This window comes from Pinus tabuliformis, chromosome 3_1 (assembly GCF_031772625.1).
Source record: "Pinus tabuliformis cultivar Carrire ecotype Pingquan chromosome 3_1, CPIR1, whole genome shotgun sequence".
NCBI lineage: Eukaryota > Viridiplantae > Streptophyta > Pinopsida > Pinales > Pinaceae > Pinus > Pinus tabuliformis.
This window is the reverse complement of record NC_142301.1, coordinates 330,215,121-330,236,301: the sequence shown is the minus strand read 5'-3', so window position 1 is coordinate 330,236,301 and position 21,181 is coordinate 330,215,121. Positions and strand designations below refer to the sequence as shown.

The 21,181-nt window shown below is 39.7% G+C and overlaps 1 protein-coding gene across 1 annotated transcript in view; it reads right to left on the bottom strand.

Moving 5' to 3' along the window:
• The window catches only part of LOC149187090 (protein mago nashi homolog 2), a 92,042-nt gene extending 71,066 nt beyond the window's left edge, over positions 1 to 20,976 (bottom strand). Inside the window, exons 1-2 of the mRNA XM_089411284.1 lie at positions 20,357 to 20,976; positions 20,082 to 20,258 (exon numbers count right to left, since the gene is read on the bottom strand). Coding sequence (XP_089267410.1) covers positions 20,082 to 20,258; positions 20,357 to 20,569 — 390 coding nt within the window. The 5' untranslated portion in view covers positions 20,570 to 20,976. The remainder of the gene's footprint in view (positions 1 to 20,081; positions 20,259 to 20,356) is intronic.
• Positions 20,977 to 21,181: the final 205 nt, after the last annotated feature.

Genomic DNA, 21,181 nt, shown 5'->3' with positions numbered 1-21,181 from the left:
TAAATAAGAAAAAAGAAATTATTATATTGACTTGCTTCATGGGTTTCATGAACAATTGATTTTGTTTTCAAGTCAAGACTCCCATTCAGAGTCTTTAGGATTTATTTGTCATCTAGTCATAAAATGTAACAGTCATGTAACAGTCATTGTCATGTAATGAAGTCATGTTACACTTTGTAAAAGGTCATCTTGTCTATGTAAAAGTATCCTCCAAGAACTTGTCACCCAACCTCTTCAAGTCAGCCTACAAATGTTGAAGAAACTGCTAGAACAAGTCGGCCTACCTCCAGCTGTCAAGTCGACCTAAAGACCCAATGAAAAGATGTATAAATAGAGGAACTCGGCCTCCATTCTAAGCAAGAAGTTCGATCTTATTTTGGCCTAAGAGAAGTGCGAAGTAAGGTACAGAAGAAGTGCAAAGAAGAGGCAGTGAAAGGGTTTTCTCTAGGGTTACAAAAGTCACTATTCTAGGGCAGCGAAGAAGGATCTTCTAGGGCAGCGAAAAAGGGATCTTCTGGGCAGCAAAGGAAAGGCTCTTCTAAGTAATTGAAGTAGAGACCGAGATTCTCTAGATAAGACCTAGAGACCGAGATTCTCTAGGAAGGTTGTGAAGAAGCAATGAAAGAGATAGAGACCGAGTTTCTCTAGAACAAGCCAAGGAGGAGCAGTTCTAGATCAAGAAGAAAGGCAAAGGAAGGAAGAGGCAGAGCATCAAGGTTGGTGACAAGGTTCTTGAGAGGATACTAGAGTCAAGGGTCTGTGTCAAGGTTTTGGTAATTATCAATTGAAGATCTAGAAGAAGAATTTTGATCGGGTTTTCCTCTCAAGAAGCGAGAGATTTTGGCCCTGGCTGGAGAAGCCTACATATTGTGTCACTTGTCTTTTATTATGCATTTTGGTAATTGTATTGATGAAAGAACACATTAATAAGCTAACGAAGAAAAGACTATAAGATAATACGTAAAAGTGCATCACAAACAATTATCAAGCAGAGAAATTATAACTTTGAATGCCCTAGATTTCTCAACATGGTAGCAAAGCTTAGGTGCTAAAGACAAGAAGGGGCAATCAAAGCAAGCTGACACATAAGAACCAATCTTCAATGTGGGCATCAAAGCAAGTCAAAGGTCATCAACAAGATCAAGATCTACATTGTAGAAACACTAGAAGCACTTCAAATATCATCACATCATCAAAGGATCGTGAATCAAGCTCTCTCTCATCAATCACTCAAGAAGAAGGTCCTCTATCAATATCGAGATAAAGGAAGAAGCAAGCAGCAATCTGACAAGTAAGTCTATGACTATATCTGATAATATCAAAATGTCTTTTTGTAAGGAAAGCAACAAATTGATTGGGGTTGTAAATTTTCCTTGCATGTAAGAAAATGACTGACCTAAATCTTATTGAGAGTGAGGTCATGGATCACATTAAGGGATTAATAACCCTGCCTCCGAAAGACGATCCAAGGCAATCCAAGAGTGAAGATAGGCATTAGTGTCACTCCCCAACATATTTAGTGAGAAAAGCATACACATACTATGAGTATGAGTCTGATATTAGCTAATGCTTGTCACCGGCAAGGCATCAAAGGAGGAAGTCGGAGAGTCGAGACAAGTGACTTGCAAGGGGAGCTCAAAAAAACATCAAACCTCCCACATTTAGTGGAGACAATAAGAAGAACAAGTAGGTAGAGGCCTTGCTATTGGGGATGAGAAAATATTTGCAATTGCGCAATTCCTCGTCCAATTTGGAGGCTAGAATAGCCATCTATCATTTGCAGGGCAAGGCATCCATGTAGTGGAACCATCTCAAGCACCTCGAGAACTTAGATAATTCGAAGATAGTTTGCAAACAAATCAAGAAACATTTTCAAAAGAAGTATTTATCGAAGCACTATTACCATAAATAAAAATGCATGTGTAACTTGGATAATTAGAAGATAGTTTGGAAAGAAATCAAGAAATATTTTCAAAAGAAGTATCTATCGAAGCACTATTACAATAAATAAAAAATGCATGTGTTCTTTGAATATAAGCTTGGCCATATGACAATGGAGGACTATGAGAGGAAATTCCTTGAGTTATTGAAGTATGTTGGCTTTATTAAAGATGAGAAAATCAAGATCCAGAGGTTCTTGAGTGATTTCCCTCCATACTGCAATGATAAAATCAAGTCTAATGAGCCCAAGACTATGGAGGAAACAATAAGGAAAGCTAAATATCTCTATGAACAAAGAAAAAGTAAGCCAGTATTCCAAAAAGCTTGGGATGAGAAGAATGCAGCTAAACTAGAGCAGAGGAAAAAGGGTTACAAGCCCTCCTCTTTTTATAATGGATCTCAAGTAAATCAACAATCTCATAGAACACATAATGAACCAAGGAAGTTTGATTCTTTGGAAAAGAGACCAAGATATCTACTTATTGTGAGGGAGGCCACATGTTTAAAGAATGCCCTCACAAGGATAACAAAATCATAATTGTGACAATGTTCAAGGAGATGACACAATAGAGGACATCAGCAAGAGCATGCTCGGAATATATGCAACCTTGGACAAGAGGCAAGTTGCTCATCAAGCACATTTGAAAAAAGTTGACAGTAATATTTACAACCATCCCATATTAACTTTAATTGATTATGGTCCATGGAGCTAGCCATAGTCCTAAGTCACCGGATTCGTCCTAAACCCCCTACGAATCCCGAATCCAACGAATCTGACACGATTCGATTCGGATTCGTGTCCAAATCATATGACACGTCGTGTCCGTTTCCGACACGTCGAATCCGAGGTCGTGTCACGATTTTCAAAAGCGTGTCGCGATTTTGGGACACGTGTCCTGTTTCCAGGACTCACTAAGCTCAGTGCGGGAAAGAAAAGGGCGTGTTTGCTCATTAATATTTTCATTTGGCAAGTGATTTGTGCTGTTGCAGCAAGGAGTAGAGCATTTTGGCAGCTTCATGATCAAGTCTAGGCCCTAGTATTGATATGCTATTCATGGTAATGTTAAATTCTTAAAGTAAAAATGACATTCTCCTTAATTTTCATTAAAAGTGACATTCTCCTTAATTTTCATTTTCATCCTTTTACTTAAATTTTTAACATTACCATGAAATGACTCAGGGTGTTTGAGAGTGGTTCCGACCTCATTGGATTTCATATGGAGAAAGTAGAATTTTAGATTTCATTCAAAATGTAGCAGACTTATCAGTTTTTCAGCATTTTAGGATTGGGGGATTGCAATGTTTCCATTGAATTTTGTCATGTATTAGGGTATGGAACTCGTATTTAATCAAGAGCACCAAACCAAGAGCTTCTGAATATGTCGCTCCCGCTCCCAAGTAACACTGTTCCTGATGATATGGGTCTGGACACCACTGTTGAGTTGGCATTGGCCAACATGGATCTCAATGATCCAGTGCTAGAGCCTGTTAGATTTGATGACTTAGAGGGGTCAACCTCCATACCAGCAGATGCAGAGGCGACTATGGATACAGGGGAGGAGGAGGATGCAGAGGAGAGCAGTGGGGACCATGATGATGGGGACAGTGATGCTGATTGATGCCTTGAGGCTTGTATACCTGTAGTTGTTTTATATTTTCTATTTCTATTTGCCATTGGCATTGCACCAACACTACCTATGTAACACATTTTGATTTGATGACTTAATGAGAAAACTACAATTGTCAGTGTGTTTATCTTACTATCTTGTAGTTGTAAGTTGTCTTTCAGTTATGAATTATGAATCATGATTTAAATTTTTAATAGATTTATCATTTATGTGACCAGTACCCCTGACATTTATTTGAATTTTGTATGCACCATGCATGCTAATAGCTATAGATGAAGATCTATGTTTGAAATCAATAAATTTGTATCATTAATTAAAATTTGTGTAAGAAATATGATAATATCTAATTTTTAATATATATATATATATATATTTTTAATAAAATAATATATAACGTGTCCTAATGTCTCCTGTTTCGGGGGGTCAGCGTGTCCGAATCCGACACCACGTACGTGTCCCGAATCCCCGTGTCAGGTGACTTAGCCATAGTCATACTGATGAAACATTCAATTTGAAAATAATCAAGCATGGCAAGACTTGGTTGGTTCAACTAGTTACAGGGGCAAAGCAAAGGATTAATGAGTCGATGTAAGTACCACAATAGATCTAAATATCATTCCTTTGGGGTCCTATGATAGCCTCATCAATATGAATTTGGTTGGACAAGCACCATTGTTATGAATATAATTCATAACAAGTAAATAAATAAAATAAATGTAAATATTAAACATTCAAATATCGATTATGTTAAATAGTCATTAAGTTAAGTGAAAAGGCATGTCTAAAAGACATGCCTAATCATGAAAGGACACCTACTTAGGTATATATATACGGGTCCTCATTGTAACATTCATCACTTATACATTTTTATATATAATAAATTATTATTACAAAATACCTCTTGTGTATTTTTACATTCAAGCCTCCAAGCTATCAGTTTTCATGCTTCAATAACAGATTTTATGCTTCAATGGTATCGGAGCCATGGCACACAATATAATCATGTAGGTCTTTGAACGTTGTTCGCTGCACAATGTGCCATTACATTCACGTCCTGATTGCATTGAGCAGTTTAATAAAATTCAAGAAGTAATTCAGCGATTAGAAAAATCATGTGCAGAAGTTAAAGCATGTCGAAAGGAAATCAATAGTAAGGGAGATGATAATGACAGTGAAGCAAAAGAAGAAGTTTATGTAGATACCGGAAGTCAACTTGAAACAGGAGTCACTGAAAAATGTTTGGATTCAGAACTCCCCACTGTGGAAACTGCTGATATTAATTTGGAATTTGCAACAGATGAAGATTGTACTGGAGAACAGTCGTCTAATGCTTTGAAGCAAAGTAAGGATTTCATGTTGAAACCTAAATTGGAAAAGAAATCAAGTGATACTCAAATAGGTTGTTGCTCAAAAGCGCCATGTCATGACATCCTAGAAGAATATCCCCACAAAAAAATAAAAATAGGGAAAGAAGAAAGTGATGTAGAAGTGATAGAAACAAAGTTGGGTACAACTCAAGTTTTCAAAATGGAATCAGTGGATGATAAAATAACACTTCCTGTAATTGTTTCTCTTAATGAATTCATGAAGTTTAAGGAAGATAAGTCAAATACCAATATAACAGCAAACCAAGGGAGTGTAGTTATAGTTAATCAGACAGATTCAGCTAAGGATCCACAACAGCAAAGTGGTGAAAAAGAAGACATGCACATTCTAGAATATGGAAAAGATGTTGACGAATCTTTTGAGACCTCAAGGCACTCAGCTAATGTTAAGATTGATGATTCTTTGTTACGTTTTGTTGAAGAAAAAGGAGTTCTGAAATCTAGAAATAGGGTACTGGCATAGGCAGAAAATTCAGGCATAAATCAAGATTTTGTGAGACATGAACATAACAATGTTATAGGCAACTCTACTGTATCTAATACAAACACTGCATGTGCATCTTTTTGTATGGATGCTACAGAAGTTGCAGAGGAAAAGGATCCTGAAAGTGAGTTGTGCATATCCATTTTGAAAGAGTCTAACTTGCTTTTTTGTCCTCTGAGAATGTTGCAGAGAATGTTATGAAGGATCTTGCAAAAAAAATATTTATTATGATTGATCAATATATAAAAGCCCAGCGAACCACGCCACCTAAATCACAAACCTCACCAATTGCTGCAACAGCAGAGGCATATGGAAACGAACTCTCCCAAAAGGAAAATGAGCAACAGCAAGTGATCTCTGGATTCGTCCGATGGATCATTGATAATCAATGGAAGGTGGGGAGTACATGGAAAAGTATAGATATAGACTGGTTTGACGAAATCCGAGAGGCTAGAGATTATGAATGGCATCCTGTCAATCATATTGGTGGGGAAAGATTCGCCAAAGTTGCACTGGTTGTAAAGAATGCTACCACCACTATGCATTGTCACTTAAAAACCATAACTCTTTGTCGACTCTTTAAACCAACGCATCGGTTTCCGCCGTCGAACTTCTTGTTGCGTGCCCTACATGGACAGCAAACGAGGATCTCCACGTGGTTAATAAAAGACCATTTTCCCCCGTCAAGCGACATGGACCCAGTCGAAGGGTCAACGGGTAACGTCTGTCGACGATTCACACGCAGCTCTGTACACATATATATATATATCAGTGATCTTTATATGTTCAGTGGCTTTGATACACGGGTCATAACGTTGATCGATTCCCTGCACTGTAACCCAATACCTGTTGCGTCTGTCTTCCATGCCATCACTATCCTGAACCTATCCCGGCCACGTCCTCTGTCCATGCCACGCCTTCCCGATCGTGCATTTCGACCTGGGTTAACCGTCGTGGGAAAGTCGTACCCTTTGTTTAAATTATTAAACTGAACTACAACTTAATTACATAATCCGAACTATATAATTACGTAATAATACTAAATTAATTATATAAATAAGTTAATTGATTTATCTAAATTAATCTAATTATTTAAATTAATTTAATTATTATATGATTTAAAAATATATATATATATATATATTATTATTATTTTTATTAAAAAAACTATATTAAAAAAAAGTTATTATTATTATTACAAATATAAAAATAAAATAAAATAAAATATGTTATATAAAATAAAAATAAAAATAAAAAAGTGGAGATAGAGAAACCCTAGCTTTAAGACAGCAAAAAAAAACTTGGTTTCAAGACAATATTACTGGTGAGCTACAGGACAAGATGATTGCCAGATTATATACATCAAGATGACTGACACTAAGTGAAGAAAATCGACAGCATTAAAGCTTTGAGGACAAAGCTTCTGAAGGAAGGGGCTATGTTATGAATATAATTCATAACAAGTAAATAAATAAAATAAATGTAAATATTAAATATTCAAATATCGATTATGTTAAATAGTCATTAAGTTAAGTGAAAAAGCATGTCTCTAATCACAAAAGGACACCTGCTTAGGTATATATATATATATATATACGGGTCAAAAGGCATGTCTCTAATCACAAAAGGACACCTGCTTAGGTATATATATATATATATATATATATACGGGTCCTCATTGTAACATTCATCACTTATACATTTTTATATATAATAAATTATTATTACAAAATACCTCTTGTGTATTTTTACATTCAAGCCTCCAAGCTATCAGTTTTCATGCTTCAGTAACAGTGTTTATGCTTCAACCATGTTGTCCTAGAATGTTATAACAAGGCCTTCACTTTCCTTGACAAAGAATGACAACAAAGACAAGTGCAAGGGATTCCAAGGCTATTTTCTATCGGGGAAATATCAACAAGGCAAATGAAGAAAAGTTCCAAAAAGGGATGCTTGATTTATGCAACCCATATGGAGGAGGCAACCTAGGATAAGGGACCCAACATTGAGGATTATCTAGTTTTGAAAGAGCATGAAGATGTTTTTGGTGATATCTTGGGTTGCCACCCTAAAGGGATATCAATTTTTCAATCGATTTGATGCTTGGAGCTACCCCAATTTCCAAGACACCATACAAGATGAGCACACCAAAACTTAAGGAGTTACAAAAATGTAGCTTAAGGAACTTTTGAAAAAGGGTTACATACGCCTAAGCGTGTCACCTTGGAGTGCCCATTGCTATTTGTTAAGAACAAGGATGGTACCTTAAGACTATGTATAGACTTTAGGCAGTTGAACAAGATGGAAATAAAGAATAAGGGTAGATGACTTGTTTGATCAACTGAGATGTATTCTTCAAGATTGATCTAATGTCTGGATACCATCACACCAAAATTAAAGAGGAAAACGTTAGCAAGACAAACATCAAAACCAGATATTGTCACCATGAATTTGTTGTGATGCCCTTTTGTTTATCTAATGCACTAGTTGTTTTCCTGTGCCTGATGAATGAAGTTTTCAAATAATTCTTGGACAATTTTGTCCTAGTATATTTAGATGGCATCCTTGTGTAATCAGAATTAGAAGAGGAACATGAACAACATTTGAGAATGGCGTTATAGGTACTCATAAAGCAATACCTCTATGCCAAGATGAGTAAGTGTTCCTTCTACCAAAAAAGAATTCATTATTTGGATCGCATCATCTCAGAGAAGGGAGCAGTTGTGGGCCCAAAGAAAAATCATACCTATCAGTGAGTGGCCAACACCTAGAAATATGATAGAGGTCAGGTTCTTTATGGTATTAGCAAACTACAACAAAAGGTTCATTGGCAAGTTCTCAAATATAGCACAACCAATCACTAATTTGCAAAAGAAAGGTGCAAAATTTGAATGAACAAGTGTAAATAGGCCTTCCAACATTTGAAAATGCTTTTGACAAGTGGACAAATTCTAAAGATAGCTAACCCAAATGAGGAATTCATTGTGTGCATCGAGCTAAATTTATATACCAAATTCCCAAGAGCTAAAAAAATGGTATTGAATGAGATGCACAACAATCCCTATATTGGACATTTAGGGTACCAGAAGACTATAATAACTTCACAAATCAATACTTTTCGCCAAATATGAAAAGAGAAGTGGTTGATTATATTGCAAATGTTTGGAGTGTCAAAGTTAAGGTTGATCATAGACATCCACTAGATTGTTCCAACCAATACTCATTTTTGAATGGAAGTGGGAAATTTTGTCAACTGATTTTATTACCGAACTACCCAAGACTATGTAGTAGCATGATTCCATCATGGTGGTGGTGGATAAGCTCACTAAGGCTACTCATTTAATTCTTGTGACATCAACACATAAGGCAACCAACATCGCATAGATATACATGAGAGAAATTGCCAGGCTACATTGAGTGACTAAGGAAATCATTTCAGACAAGGATCCCAAGTCCACTTGCAACTTCTAGAAGGGTTTATTCCCAAGATTTGGGACCAATTTAAACTTCAACACCGCATATCACACAAAATCTTATGAACAAACTAAGAGGGTCAATCATGCGAATGAGAATATGTTTAAGATGTATGTGATAGATAAACCATCAAAGTGGGAAGAATATTTTGTTGAAAATGTGGCGATGGAAGGTCTTTTGGCTTGTGCCTTAGCCAGTGAATACCACGAATTAGTCTTTCTCTAGCATGAATGCGAGTTCACGAGATAAGACTTCAATTATGAGTTGATTTCCAATTTACTAGAATGGTCATCAAGTTTGCATGTGTAGTGTTGGAGCCTGAGATAGTTGGAGTCTTCTTCAATTAGACTACAGGATGAGGTGGCAATGACAAATTGAATTAGAATGAGTTACGACTTCAGTGTTGATTAGAGAGAGAACAAGTTGAGTTCTCAATTAACTTGCAATCACAACTAGAGTAAATCAAGGAGGAACTTGAGCTAGTTAACTGAGAGCTAGTCCACGTGTAACTAGGACTTGCTCCAGTTAACTAGCAAAGGAAACTCGTGACGCTTGTGTGTACTGACATTCGACTAGGCCTCCTTGCATGCATCAAATTCTATCTATAAGGAGAAGGACAAAGGCACAAGATCATAGACAATTCTTTATTGTGGAATGTGCATCAATTGAGGATCAATAGTGTGCAAGGATTTAGGAGACTAAGTGCACAAGGATTTAGGAGCCCTAAGGGCACAAGGATTTTGGAGCCAGAAGTGCGCAAGGATTGTGGAGAAAGGTATCAGGATTCATAGAGCAAGCAAACACTATCTTCAACCGAGATCAATTGTGCAAGGCCGAGATCAAGAGCTAGGCAAAGAACAGGAGCCAAAAGTGTGCAAGGATTGTGGAGAAAGGTATCAGGATTCATAGCGCAGGTAGACACTATCTTCAACCAAGATCAATTGTGCAGGGCCGAGATCAAGAGCAAGGCAGAGAACAATTGTAGAGCTGAGATTAGCAAGCAAAAGCCTAGCGCTTTTTCAGAGACAGATTATTGGTTGTGGTAGCAGCGTGAATTACAATAGATCATTTGCTCAAAGAACAATCAATAAAATACCATAATAAAGAAAGTAGGGTTTCCCTTTTGGGTTTCCTGGGTAAAACAAGCGTGTCAATTTTGTGTGCACGTGTTTTTATCTCGATTATTTTTTGTTGCATGTTGAGAGTTAAGAAACTCTATATCTTGTTGAAAGTAAATTTGGTTTCAATTTTCAGTTGCCATGTTTTCAATAATTCAACTAAGTAGTGTGCAGAGTTTCAAGAAAATTAACATGGTATCAGAACCACGCTCTACATAAAAAACCAAGCACCAAGATTGTTCAATAAGTGAAAAGCACAGATCAATCAGTAGGCTTGTGCTACAGTTAAAAGAGCAGTATTTTGGGACAGTTGTATGTCGTTCCCGGGACTAAGGGCAAATCACTATTTAGCAGGAGCCTCTAACATCTGCTCATGGAGGGAGCAGATCTCAGTAGTGTTGGAAGATAATGGGGTGATAGATTTTGTGAAGTGCCCATAAACTGTGCCCGCATATGCCCAACAGTTGATCCAGCATAAAAAGAATGACACCAAGGCCAGGAGGATCATTCTTGAGGGGGTAAAAGACCACATTATCCCTCATCTCCATGGGAAGATGATAGCAACAAGATGTGGAAATTCATCTTGGATTTGTATCAGGGATCCAGTGATGCCAAGAAGCTTGCCCTAAAGGACAAGCTAAGAAATATCTAGATGAGCAAAGGAGAGCCCATCATTACATACCTTTCCAAGTTCATTCAAGTTCAAGGTGAGCTAGCTGGAGTGGGCAAGACAATAGCAGACAAAGACCTTGTTAGTCTTGCGCCACTGGGACTTCATAAGTCTTGGGAGAATTTCCAGGATGCAGTCAATGCAAGAGAAAATCTTCCCAACTGGGAAAGGTTGTGGGGAGACTACGTCAAAGAAGAAATTTGAAGGGGGACGAGAGTTGGAGGTTCAGCAAAGACAGAGGACGAGGAGAACTTTGCATTGGCAGGCAAAAGTAGCAAAGAAAAGGGCAAGAAGGGCCAAGCAAAGGTCAAGTCCAATCGAAAGGGTGAGAAGAAGAAGAAAGATCTAAGAAAGATCAAATGCTTCCATTGCCACCAGTTCGGGCACTATGCCACTAAGTGTCCTAACCAGAAGAAGGGGTCCAATAAGGACCATGTGGCCGCATCAGTTGAGGTAGATGTGTTTTCTTCTCAATTCGAGAAAGACTTCTCATTGATAGCTTGCATGGCAAGCTCAGTAGGCAGCAGCATATGGTATATTGATTCTGGAGCATCCTTCCACATGATCAGGAACAAGGAATATTTCAGCCAGCTGAAGGAGAAGGACATGCAGTTTCACATTGAGCTAGGAGATGATGGCAAGTACTTGACTAGGGGAGTAGGTACTGTCAATTTTGAGAGGGAGTCTAGTAGCTCTCTCCATCTCAGGGATGTCCTCTATGTTCCAAGCCTTAAGAAGAACCTTGTTTTTGTTGCTACCTTAGAGGACAAGGGTTATGATGTCATTTTTAGCAAAGGTAAGGCTTACCTCAAGCACTTAGCTTCTGGATCCATGAAGCAGATTGGTGTGAGGATGAAGAATATTTACAAGTTGCAGGTTGAGACATGCACAGACTTGAGCAATAAGGCAGAAAGCGTGCAGAGCAGAGACATGGGGGAGCTTTGGCACAGACGCGCCATTTACATCATGGGGCGCTGAAGATCCTTCAGTAGATAGCCACAGGACTACCACAGTGCGCATTTGACCAGCATGATGTGTGCAAGGGTGCACACTTGGCAAGTATGCCAAGTCATCTTTTCAAGGCCAAGACAACAAAGCCAAAGGGATTTTGGAGCTAGTACATTCAGATGTATGTGGGCCCTTCTCTTCTCCATCCCTCATGAGACACAGGTACTATGTCACTTTCATAGATGACTATTCTCGGAAAACATGGATTTTATTTATGAAGAAGAAGGAGGAGGTCTTCTCCAAGTTCATGGAGTTTAAGGCTTTGGTAGAAAACTAGACCGGGAAGAAGATTAAAGCATTGAGGAGTGACAATGGCGGGGAATATGTCTCCAATGCCTTTAGGGACGTGTGTGCCAAGGAAGGCATTAGGAGAGAACTTATAGCACCCGATAACCCTCACTAGAATGGGGTGATGAGAGGAAGAACCGCAACATAGTTGGAGCGGCCAAGGCCATTTTGCATGACCAGGGGCTGCCCATGTTCTTGTGGGCAGAGGCATGCAACATTGCAATATTTTTGCAAAACAGGAGTCCACACAGAGTGCTTGGACAAGTTACACTAAAGGAGGCTTTCATAGGCAAGAAGCTTGATATTTCTCACTTTCGCATCTTTGGCACCAAAGTTTACTGTCATGTGTCCAAAGAGAGCAAGAAGAAGCTAGAGCCCACAGTTGAAAAGGGAATTTTCGTGGGTTACAATGAGACATCTCAGGTGTACAGGGTGTATATACCATCACTCAAGAAGATAGTTATCAGGCGAGATGTGAGGTTTGAGGAGGACAAAGCTCTGAGGGAATCCTTGGAGCAAGAGCATATTGGAGTACCTGAGGAGGAGCTACTCGCTCCCAAGCAGGAGCCTCAGCAAATATCACAGATTCAGTCTCATACAGGAAACAAGCAGGTCGTACAGCAAGATGACAAAGAGTCATTGCAAGATGAGGAGGAGAGACCAGGACAAGTGGAGGCAGCCACTCAGTTAGTGACTCCCAACACATGGAGTAAGCGAGCTAAGTGGGTTGAGAGGTTGATTCAAGAGGCCCAAGAGCAAGTTGAGACTCCTAGCTCTATGTTCAGGTAGAGGAAGCAGACACAGAGGTACACCAGATATATGGCATTGATGACTAAGTTATTGGACACAAAGCCTTCTTGTTATGAGGAGGGAGTCTCTCGACAAGTTTGGCAAGATGCCATGGTGGAGGAATATTCCTCCATCATGAAGAACAATGTCTACGAGATTGTGCCACACCCGAAGGGAAAAACAGTGGTAGGCTCACGTTGGGTTTACAAGGTGAAGCATGGAGTAAATAGGAGTGTGGAGAAGTACAAGGCCAGGATTGTGGCCAAGGGCTTCTTGCAAGTTGAAGGCATCAACTACGATGAGACATTTGCCCTAGTGGCTCATTATTCATCCATTAGGATGATTTTGGAACTTGCAGCTCAAATGGGGTGGAAGATCCACCAAATGGATGTGAAGACAACATTCCTCAATGGGGTGGTTGAGGAAGAGATTTCTATGGAGCAGTCAAAGGGGTTTGAGACCTTCAACAAAGACACCTATGTTTGCTTGCTGAAGAGAGCTCTTTATGGGCTCAAACAGGCACCAAGAGCATGGTGTGCTCGTATTGATAGCTACCTTCAAGGATTGGGCTTCCCTAAGAGTGATGCGGATGCCAACCTGTACTACATCACAGTTGGAGGGCTTCTACTCATTCTAGTGCTCCATGTTGATGATCTTATCTTGATTGGAATAGACAGCTTGATTCAAGATTGAAAGGAAGATCTTGCAAGAGAGTTTGAGATGAAGGACATAGGGCTTATGCACTATTTCCTTGGGCTGGAGGTATGGCAGGTGATGGGGAAATCTTCTTGGGGCAAGGGAAGTACACCATAGAGATCCTCAGGAGGTTTCATATGCAGGATTGCAGACCCATGTGGCCACAAATTGGAGGAAGGTGGACGCTAGCAGAGTAGAGAGAGTAAATGCTACATTGTACAGGCAGCTCATCGAGTCATTGATGTACTTAGTCAACACATAATCTAATATATGTTTTGCAGTGAACCAGTTGAGTCAATTCATGATGGATCCTACCAGAGTTCACTAGGTTGTTGCGAAGCATGTTTTGAGACATCTCAAAGGCGCGACAAATTATGGATTATGGTAGAGACCGGTTGATGGAGTGAGGCTGAGGGCTTCACAGATGCAGATTGGGTAGGGAGCTCCACAGATCGAAAGAGTACTTCAAGTTGCATCTTCAACATTGGGTCAGCAATTGTTTCCTAGTTCAGCAGGAAGCAGAGATCAGTTGCACTTAGTTCAACAGAGGCCAAGTACATGGCTGCCAGTTTGGTAGCGTGTGAAGCTATCTGGATGAGGAAGTTGCTTGTAGGCCTCTTCAAGCAAGGGATGGAGCCCACTGTGATAATCAGAGTTGCATTAAACTCTCTGAGAATCCAGTGTTTCATGATCACTCCAAGCACATCGAGATCAAGTGCCATCATCTCAAGGAATGTGTGCAAAGGGATGGTAAAGCTACTGTACATTCCAACAAATGAGTAGGTTGCAGATATCCTGACAAAGGCCTTAGTCAAAGGCAAGTTCATGTTTTCCAGAGATAAGTTGGGAGTTGTACAGAATCCCTTCCTTGCTAAGAGGGAGTGTTGAAAATGTAGCAATGGAAGATCTTATGGCTTGTAACTTAGCCAGTGAAGACCACGAATTAGTCTTTCTCTAGCATGACTATGAGTTCATGAGATAGACTTCAGTTACGATGAGTTGATTTCTAGTTTACTTGAATGGTCACCAAGTTTGCATGCGTAGTGTTGGAGCTTCAGTTAGTTGGAGTGTTCTTCAGTTAGACTACAGGATGAGGTGGCAGTGACCAATTGAGTTAAAACGAGTTAAGAATTCTATGTTGATTGGAGAGAGAACAAGATGAGTTCTCAGTTAACTCGCAATCACAACTCGAGTAAATCAAGGAGGAACTCAAGCTAGTTAACTAAGAGCTAGTTCAAGTGTAACTAGGACTTGCTCCAGTTAACTAGCAAAGGAAACTCGTGACACTAATGTGCACTGACATTCGACTAAGACTCAGTGCATGCATCAAAATCTATTTATAAAGAGAAGGACGAAGGCACAAGATCATAGACAATTCTTTATTGTGGAATCGCATTAGTTGAGGATCAACAATGCGCATAGATCTAGGAGCCTAAGTGCGCAAGGATTTAGGAGCCCTGAGTGCATAAGGATTGTGGAGCAAGGGATCAGGATTCATAGAGTAGGTCGAGACTATCTTCAGCAGAGATCAATTGTGCAGGGTCGAGATCAAGCGCAGGGCAAAGAATAATTATAGAGTTGAGATTAGTGAGGGGAAGGCTAAATCTTTCTCAGAGACAGATTGTTGGTTGCAGTAGCAACATGAATTGTAATAAATCCATTTGCTCGAAGAACAATCAATAAAATACCAAAACAAAGAAGGCAAGTTTTCCCTTTTGGGTTTCCTAGGTAAAACAAGCGTGTCAATTTTGTGTGCATGTGTTTTTATCTCGATTACTTTCCATTACATGTTGAAAGTTAAGAAACTTTGTATCTTGGTGAAAGTAAATTTGGTTTAAGTTTTTAGTTGCCTTGTTTTTAGTAATTCATCCAAGTAGTGCGCAGAGTTTCAAGAAAATTAACATATTTCATCTGTACAAATCTGCGTACAACAATGGATATCAGGGATCCTTGAAGATAAGCCCATTTGAGGCCTTCTATGGAAGGAAATGCAATATGATTGTGAGTTGGGAGAACCAAACGGATACGGCCATTGTTGGGCCAAACTTGCTCAGGGAAATGGAAGGGTAAGAGATGAAGATCAAACATAATTTGAAAGCTACCCAAAATGAAAAGCTATGCAAACAAAGGCAAGATAAACAGGGAATTTAGAGTGGGAGACCATGTCTTCCTAAAGGTCAAAGATAAGAAGAGTTTCGTAAAGTTGGGAAGCTCCTCAAAGCTAGCAACCAAATATTGTAGGTGTTTTGAAATCCTAGAAAGGATTAGGCTAGATAGATGCATATAGGCTTGCATTTCCTACATCCATGCATATCCATAATGTGCTTCATGTATGATTACTTAAGAAATATGTGGTCGATGCTAACCATGTAATTGATCAGGATGTGACTTAGGTGGAGCCAAAGGGCAACTTTCAAGTCCAACCGGTGTGTGTATTAGACAAAAAGGTCAAAGTGTTTCAAGATCGAGCCATCAAACTAGTAAAGGTGCAGTGGATGCATTTCAATTCTAAAGACATTACATGTGGGTGTAAGGATGTCATGAGAGAGGAGCACCCTTAGCTTTTTGAGCAATTTTGATTTTACATATGTATATGATGCACTAAGGACGATGCATAAATAAAAAGGGAGGGAAATGTAACACCCCTAGGATGACCTCTTATATGTATTGTACATATTTTATTAGGTTGGTGAGCGGATATGAGTTTGGTCGGCCTATCCATGTGTATGTATTCATTTTGGGGTCCATGTGCCTATGTTTATATGTTTTGAGGTCAAAGTGGTTGTGTGATTAATGTCGAAGAGCATATGTTCTGAAAGGCCAACAAGCCTAGCAATGTGATACATAATCACAATCATTTAAATAAGATACACCACTACTATAGACCAAGTAAGACATGAGAAATGGGGGGCTAGAACTCCACAAGAGGTAAAGGTGAGGGGGTTAAAGCATAACAATGGTTCCTAAGTCAAAAATATAATTGAAAATTCCTAAAGCCACTTTATGGAATAAAACCCGAAGTTAAAGGGCATAATATAAACCTAAATCATAATTTAATGTTATATCCTAATTCTAAAGAGAAGTGGACAAATAGTCAAATGATTTCACAAGTGGTGGGGGTGAGTTCTTTAGGTGACACTTGGAAAAAAGACAACATGCATACATAAGTCTTGTTTCCCATCATTCTGTCATCATTCATTCCTAGTTCTTTCTTAGGTTCATGCTGGAGACTATGGGGGTGTGAGCTTGGATAGCCATTCATCCTATAACCCAATAAACCATTGTGAATCCTAGGTGGAATTTTATTACTAGTTCTACTTGGGTTGCCTTGGGTAAGGCTAGAGCCCTAGAGAGGGAAATTAGTTGGGTAAGATTGCCTAGTGTGAGGCCTGGAGGGTGCCCATAGACACCTGATGGAAGTTGGACTTCCTAGTTAGCCCATGCTGGAGCCCTGGAAGGGTAGTGGTACATCTTGAAGGACTACAAAGGCAAAGAAGGACGAATACTATCTTGGATTGTGTAAGCTAATGGGGGAAGGCACACTATAAGTTAAGGTGTTAATAATTATTATTGTTAGATCAATGACATGTTGCACTTAAATTCTGTATGACTAAGATATTATGCATTGCATTACACATAGTTAGACTTGCACATATGTATCATATGCAAAGTACATGATTATTATACAATAATTTTGTATATACAATCGATGTACAGTAAAATTCATCTATAATATGGTCGACAAGAAGTTAACGAGCAATAAGTCCATCTATATGTTCAATGACAATCGATGGACAATAGATCCATGTATATGGTCGACGAACAAGAGATACATGTATAAGGTCAACGAACAAGAGATGAGCAAGTTATATTCAAGGACCAATAGGTTGAGTCAACTTCCTAGACAAATTTGATATCAAAAACAAGTTTAAAGAGGAAAATTTTGGTATCGAAGTGGTAGAGCAAGGGGGAATTGTGTTTTCCAAAGTGCCTCGTATTCTCAATAGCGGACAAAGGTTATCGAGTACGCTACATACGTTGCACAAAACGTGGAAAAATGGGGAAAAAAGGACCATCATGAAGAGAAGGCAGGAATCCAACCCTTACTCAATTTCCAACCATCGTCCCTGTTGAGATTATCCATCCGCTTGCTTCTCAATTTCAATGGCCTCTCTTAACTTCCTACAGTGGAAGTAATCAATCCTTGCGATGACCTAGGAATCCTCAATGTAGACATGGTGCTTCTCTTGGTCTTAGATAAAATGGAAGAGCTTACCTAGAGATGGTTCAGGTTGTAGATGGTGTTAATTTTTCCACGACACTCAAGAATTTGGTTTGAGTCTAAAATCGCGATCACAAACACACTCAAATGCCACAACACTTCTACTTTACACAGCAGAATAACATACATCAGTGAATCCACTAATGCACACAACAATTTTTAACTTTTAACCCACTACATCTTATATTACAAAATTTAATACAACAATCTTAGGGCTCCCGTACCAAGGATCATGGCCCTTACATACAACCCTGATACAAGAACACAACTAGGGCTTGGTGTCAACAACTATGACCACCAATCTACCCTGAACAAGATACACTTGACCTACTTGTTGATGGTGCACACGCTCAGCCCTTTTAGTCCATGTACCTTGAACACATCTTGCAAGTACTTTGCCTCCCCATCTGTTGATCACTACTACTGCATCTTCAGTTGTCCAATCTGCCACAATCAATAATCACAACTCATTTTGTGTCACTGAACATTGGCCCATTGATCTGCCCACTAGCAGCCCTCTTGCTCCATTAAGATGTTTGCTCATTGGGTCTTCTGGAACTGCCCTCTTATCAACTATACGGCTCCTTTCATCAGCTGAACTAGGGCTTCCATAAGTATGCCTCCTAACAAGCCATTGGCGCCCCCAATGCTCACTGTACATGAGGTCTTCCTAATTACCCACTTGTTAACATCTTGGTTGCTACTTGCTCCATAATCTTGCTCCTAGGACACAACAGCCCTGCCCTCGTATTGTGACAAATCAACCCTGTTGTCACTCTCCTTGGGGCCTCCAAGTCTACCCAAAACAGTCAACCCTTTGACTAATCTAGGGCTTCAAAGTTTCCCACACACAATCCTCTTTATTCCTTCAAAGAAGACAAATCTAAGGCTTGCAAATACTGTTGTTCATCACCTATGAACAGACCTTGACTTCCTTCATTGTGCAAGCCCTTTCTTACTACTCATCTGCTCATTCTCTGAGGTTGAATGTTGCCCACTTGAAGAGACCTTGACTTCCTTCATTGTGCAAGCCCTTTCTTACTACTCATCTGCTCATTCTCTGAGGTTGAATGTTGCCCACTTGAAGATCAAACTACCTACAAAGTTGTGTGATCATACATCTCTTCACTTAGGGTCTCGGCCTCCATTCTTGAGCGATCTCAACACTGAGTTTCGGACAAACCCTTAAGGTCAACGCACCATGGAAGGAGCCCTAAACAAGGGCACATAAACCACTATTGTTCAACCTTGAATAACCCTCCATCACCTAGCTTTCGTCACCTTAGGAGGACAACCAACATATTCTTATAGGACGCCTTCTTCTGCCCTAGACTCCACGGCTCAGTGCACTTTTCTTTGAGGTTTCGGCCCTCAATTAAGGGCTCCTAAATAGCTACAGGAGTGCCCTAACCCTCAAAACCTTGGCAAATCCTCCTTACGACCCACTTAAAACTTTTGTGGTACCTCATAAAGATGCTCGGTCTCACTCCAACTTCATGCTTGGCTATTCGGCCCTCCAAAACAAGCCTTACGGCCCCATCCAAACAAGGTGTCACAAGGACTCGGCCCTATCTCCAAAAGCACAGAACTTTTCGGCCAACAAAGGCAAAGAATTCACCACAAACAAATGCAAAAAAATATGCCTTGTCACTCTGCTAGCACCTGCTCCTGCACAGCCAAACCAAAACCAAGGAAAACAAACCTCACCTCATCTTTCTCCACACTTAGCTTAGCTCCTTAGGGTTGCGGCTTCTTCAGACTTGTCTCTCCACTAGGACGAAAAGCACTAGGGTAGTTGGTTCTCAAATGGCTTGAGGTCTCTCATTACAACTTTCTATGAGGGTGAACATTAGCCCTCAAGGGGTCTCTTCAAGCCTAGGCCGACTTGACTTTTTGGTTAAACCCCCAACTAACCAAGAATTAATTTCCTCCTCCATTTGATCAAGACCCTTCATAATTGCCTTAGGTTATCCTTGCTCCTTTAAAGGTGTTCCACTTACAACAATGACTTAAATAATTATTTTCTTCACTTGATTTCGCAACCACAACTTGTGTGCAAAACCCCTCGCTTGGGTACTTCGCTCACAAAACCCTTTTGTAGTCAAACCTCTCAAAAACCCATCACCTAGGGTTGTAGAGTACCTCCCAAACTACACAAATCAATAGATGGGACATGCGTTTGTCATGTTAGGCGATGTCACGAGAATAAGCTAAGGCATCTAAGAAGGTAGAGAATGTAGCATTTCGGGCATAAGCTAAGGCATCTAAGAAGGTAGAGAATATAGCATTTCGACTATGAAAAAAAGAACTCTACATACCTGAACAAGATAATAGAAAATCCGAAGGCCTTCGGGATCCTTGCTACTCTGCACATCAACAAGAGATCCTATTTTGGAAGTAGTAAAGGAAATATGCTCGTTCCCCATAACTATTTCAAGCTCCTGACGTCCAACCCTATCAGGCTCAGGCCAGTTGTTATCGTCTTCCTTCATTATCTGCAATGAGGCCCAAATTTAATCAGGGTTTTAATGTGCTAGGGTTTTCGCTCTAACGAAATTGAAAACTTGGAATTAAGCTTTTCGAAAAAACATGCCTCGCTTTCGGCAATGATTCGTCGGCATTCCCTGAGAACAGCCTGTGTAAGGAACACCTCTTTGCGAATCATGGTGTCGTTCTTGTAGTTCGAATTGTTTGCATAGCGGAGCTTGCCGTCGGGACGGAATTCGAACTCGAGAAACTCGTGGCCGAATTTGCCCTTGTGACCCACGTAGTACCTAACGTAAAACTCTCCCAAATCGTCTGCCATTGCCGTAATTCGATCGCTGGTCGGGATTTTGCGAGGGATTGGTCTCGCTGCTCCGAGGTTTTTTAAATACCTTCACAATCTCTTATATCGCTGAGATGAAATTTTCATTGTAGAATGATCCTTCTAACTGGGAGTGTTGGAACAAGAAAATACTCCTAGGAAAGCCAATTTCAAGCACTAAGGAACAACAGCTAATAAAGGAATCCTAGCACATCAAATTCGCAGCGAGGGTACTACTGTTCAGGAGTTCTACATCCCGGTCCATCAAAGCAAAAGATGATATTCCGCTCTACTTTATTCTGGATAGGTCTGCCTAGACGTTCAGGAAATGAGAGACCCGTTAACTAAAGAGCGGAGATGTCGAAGAAAGGCATAAAGTCCCGTGAAAAAATTAAATTATCCTCCGAGGGTTTTTAAATACCTTCACAATCTCTTATATCGCTGAGATGAAATTTTGATTGCTTCCTGAATACCGTCGCTTTATTGTCTCCTTTTAATAAAGCGGCGTTGATTTCAAGTGTATTTTGGAGATATTTAATATTTTCCATATAAAGAATTATATTTTTTTTATTATATCGAAGAAGTGGTGTGGTCTATATATTGGAATTGGGT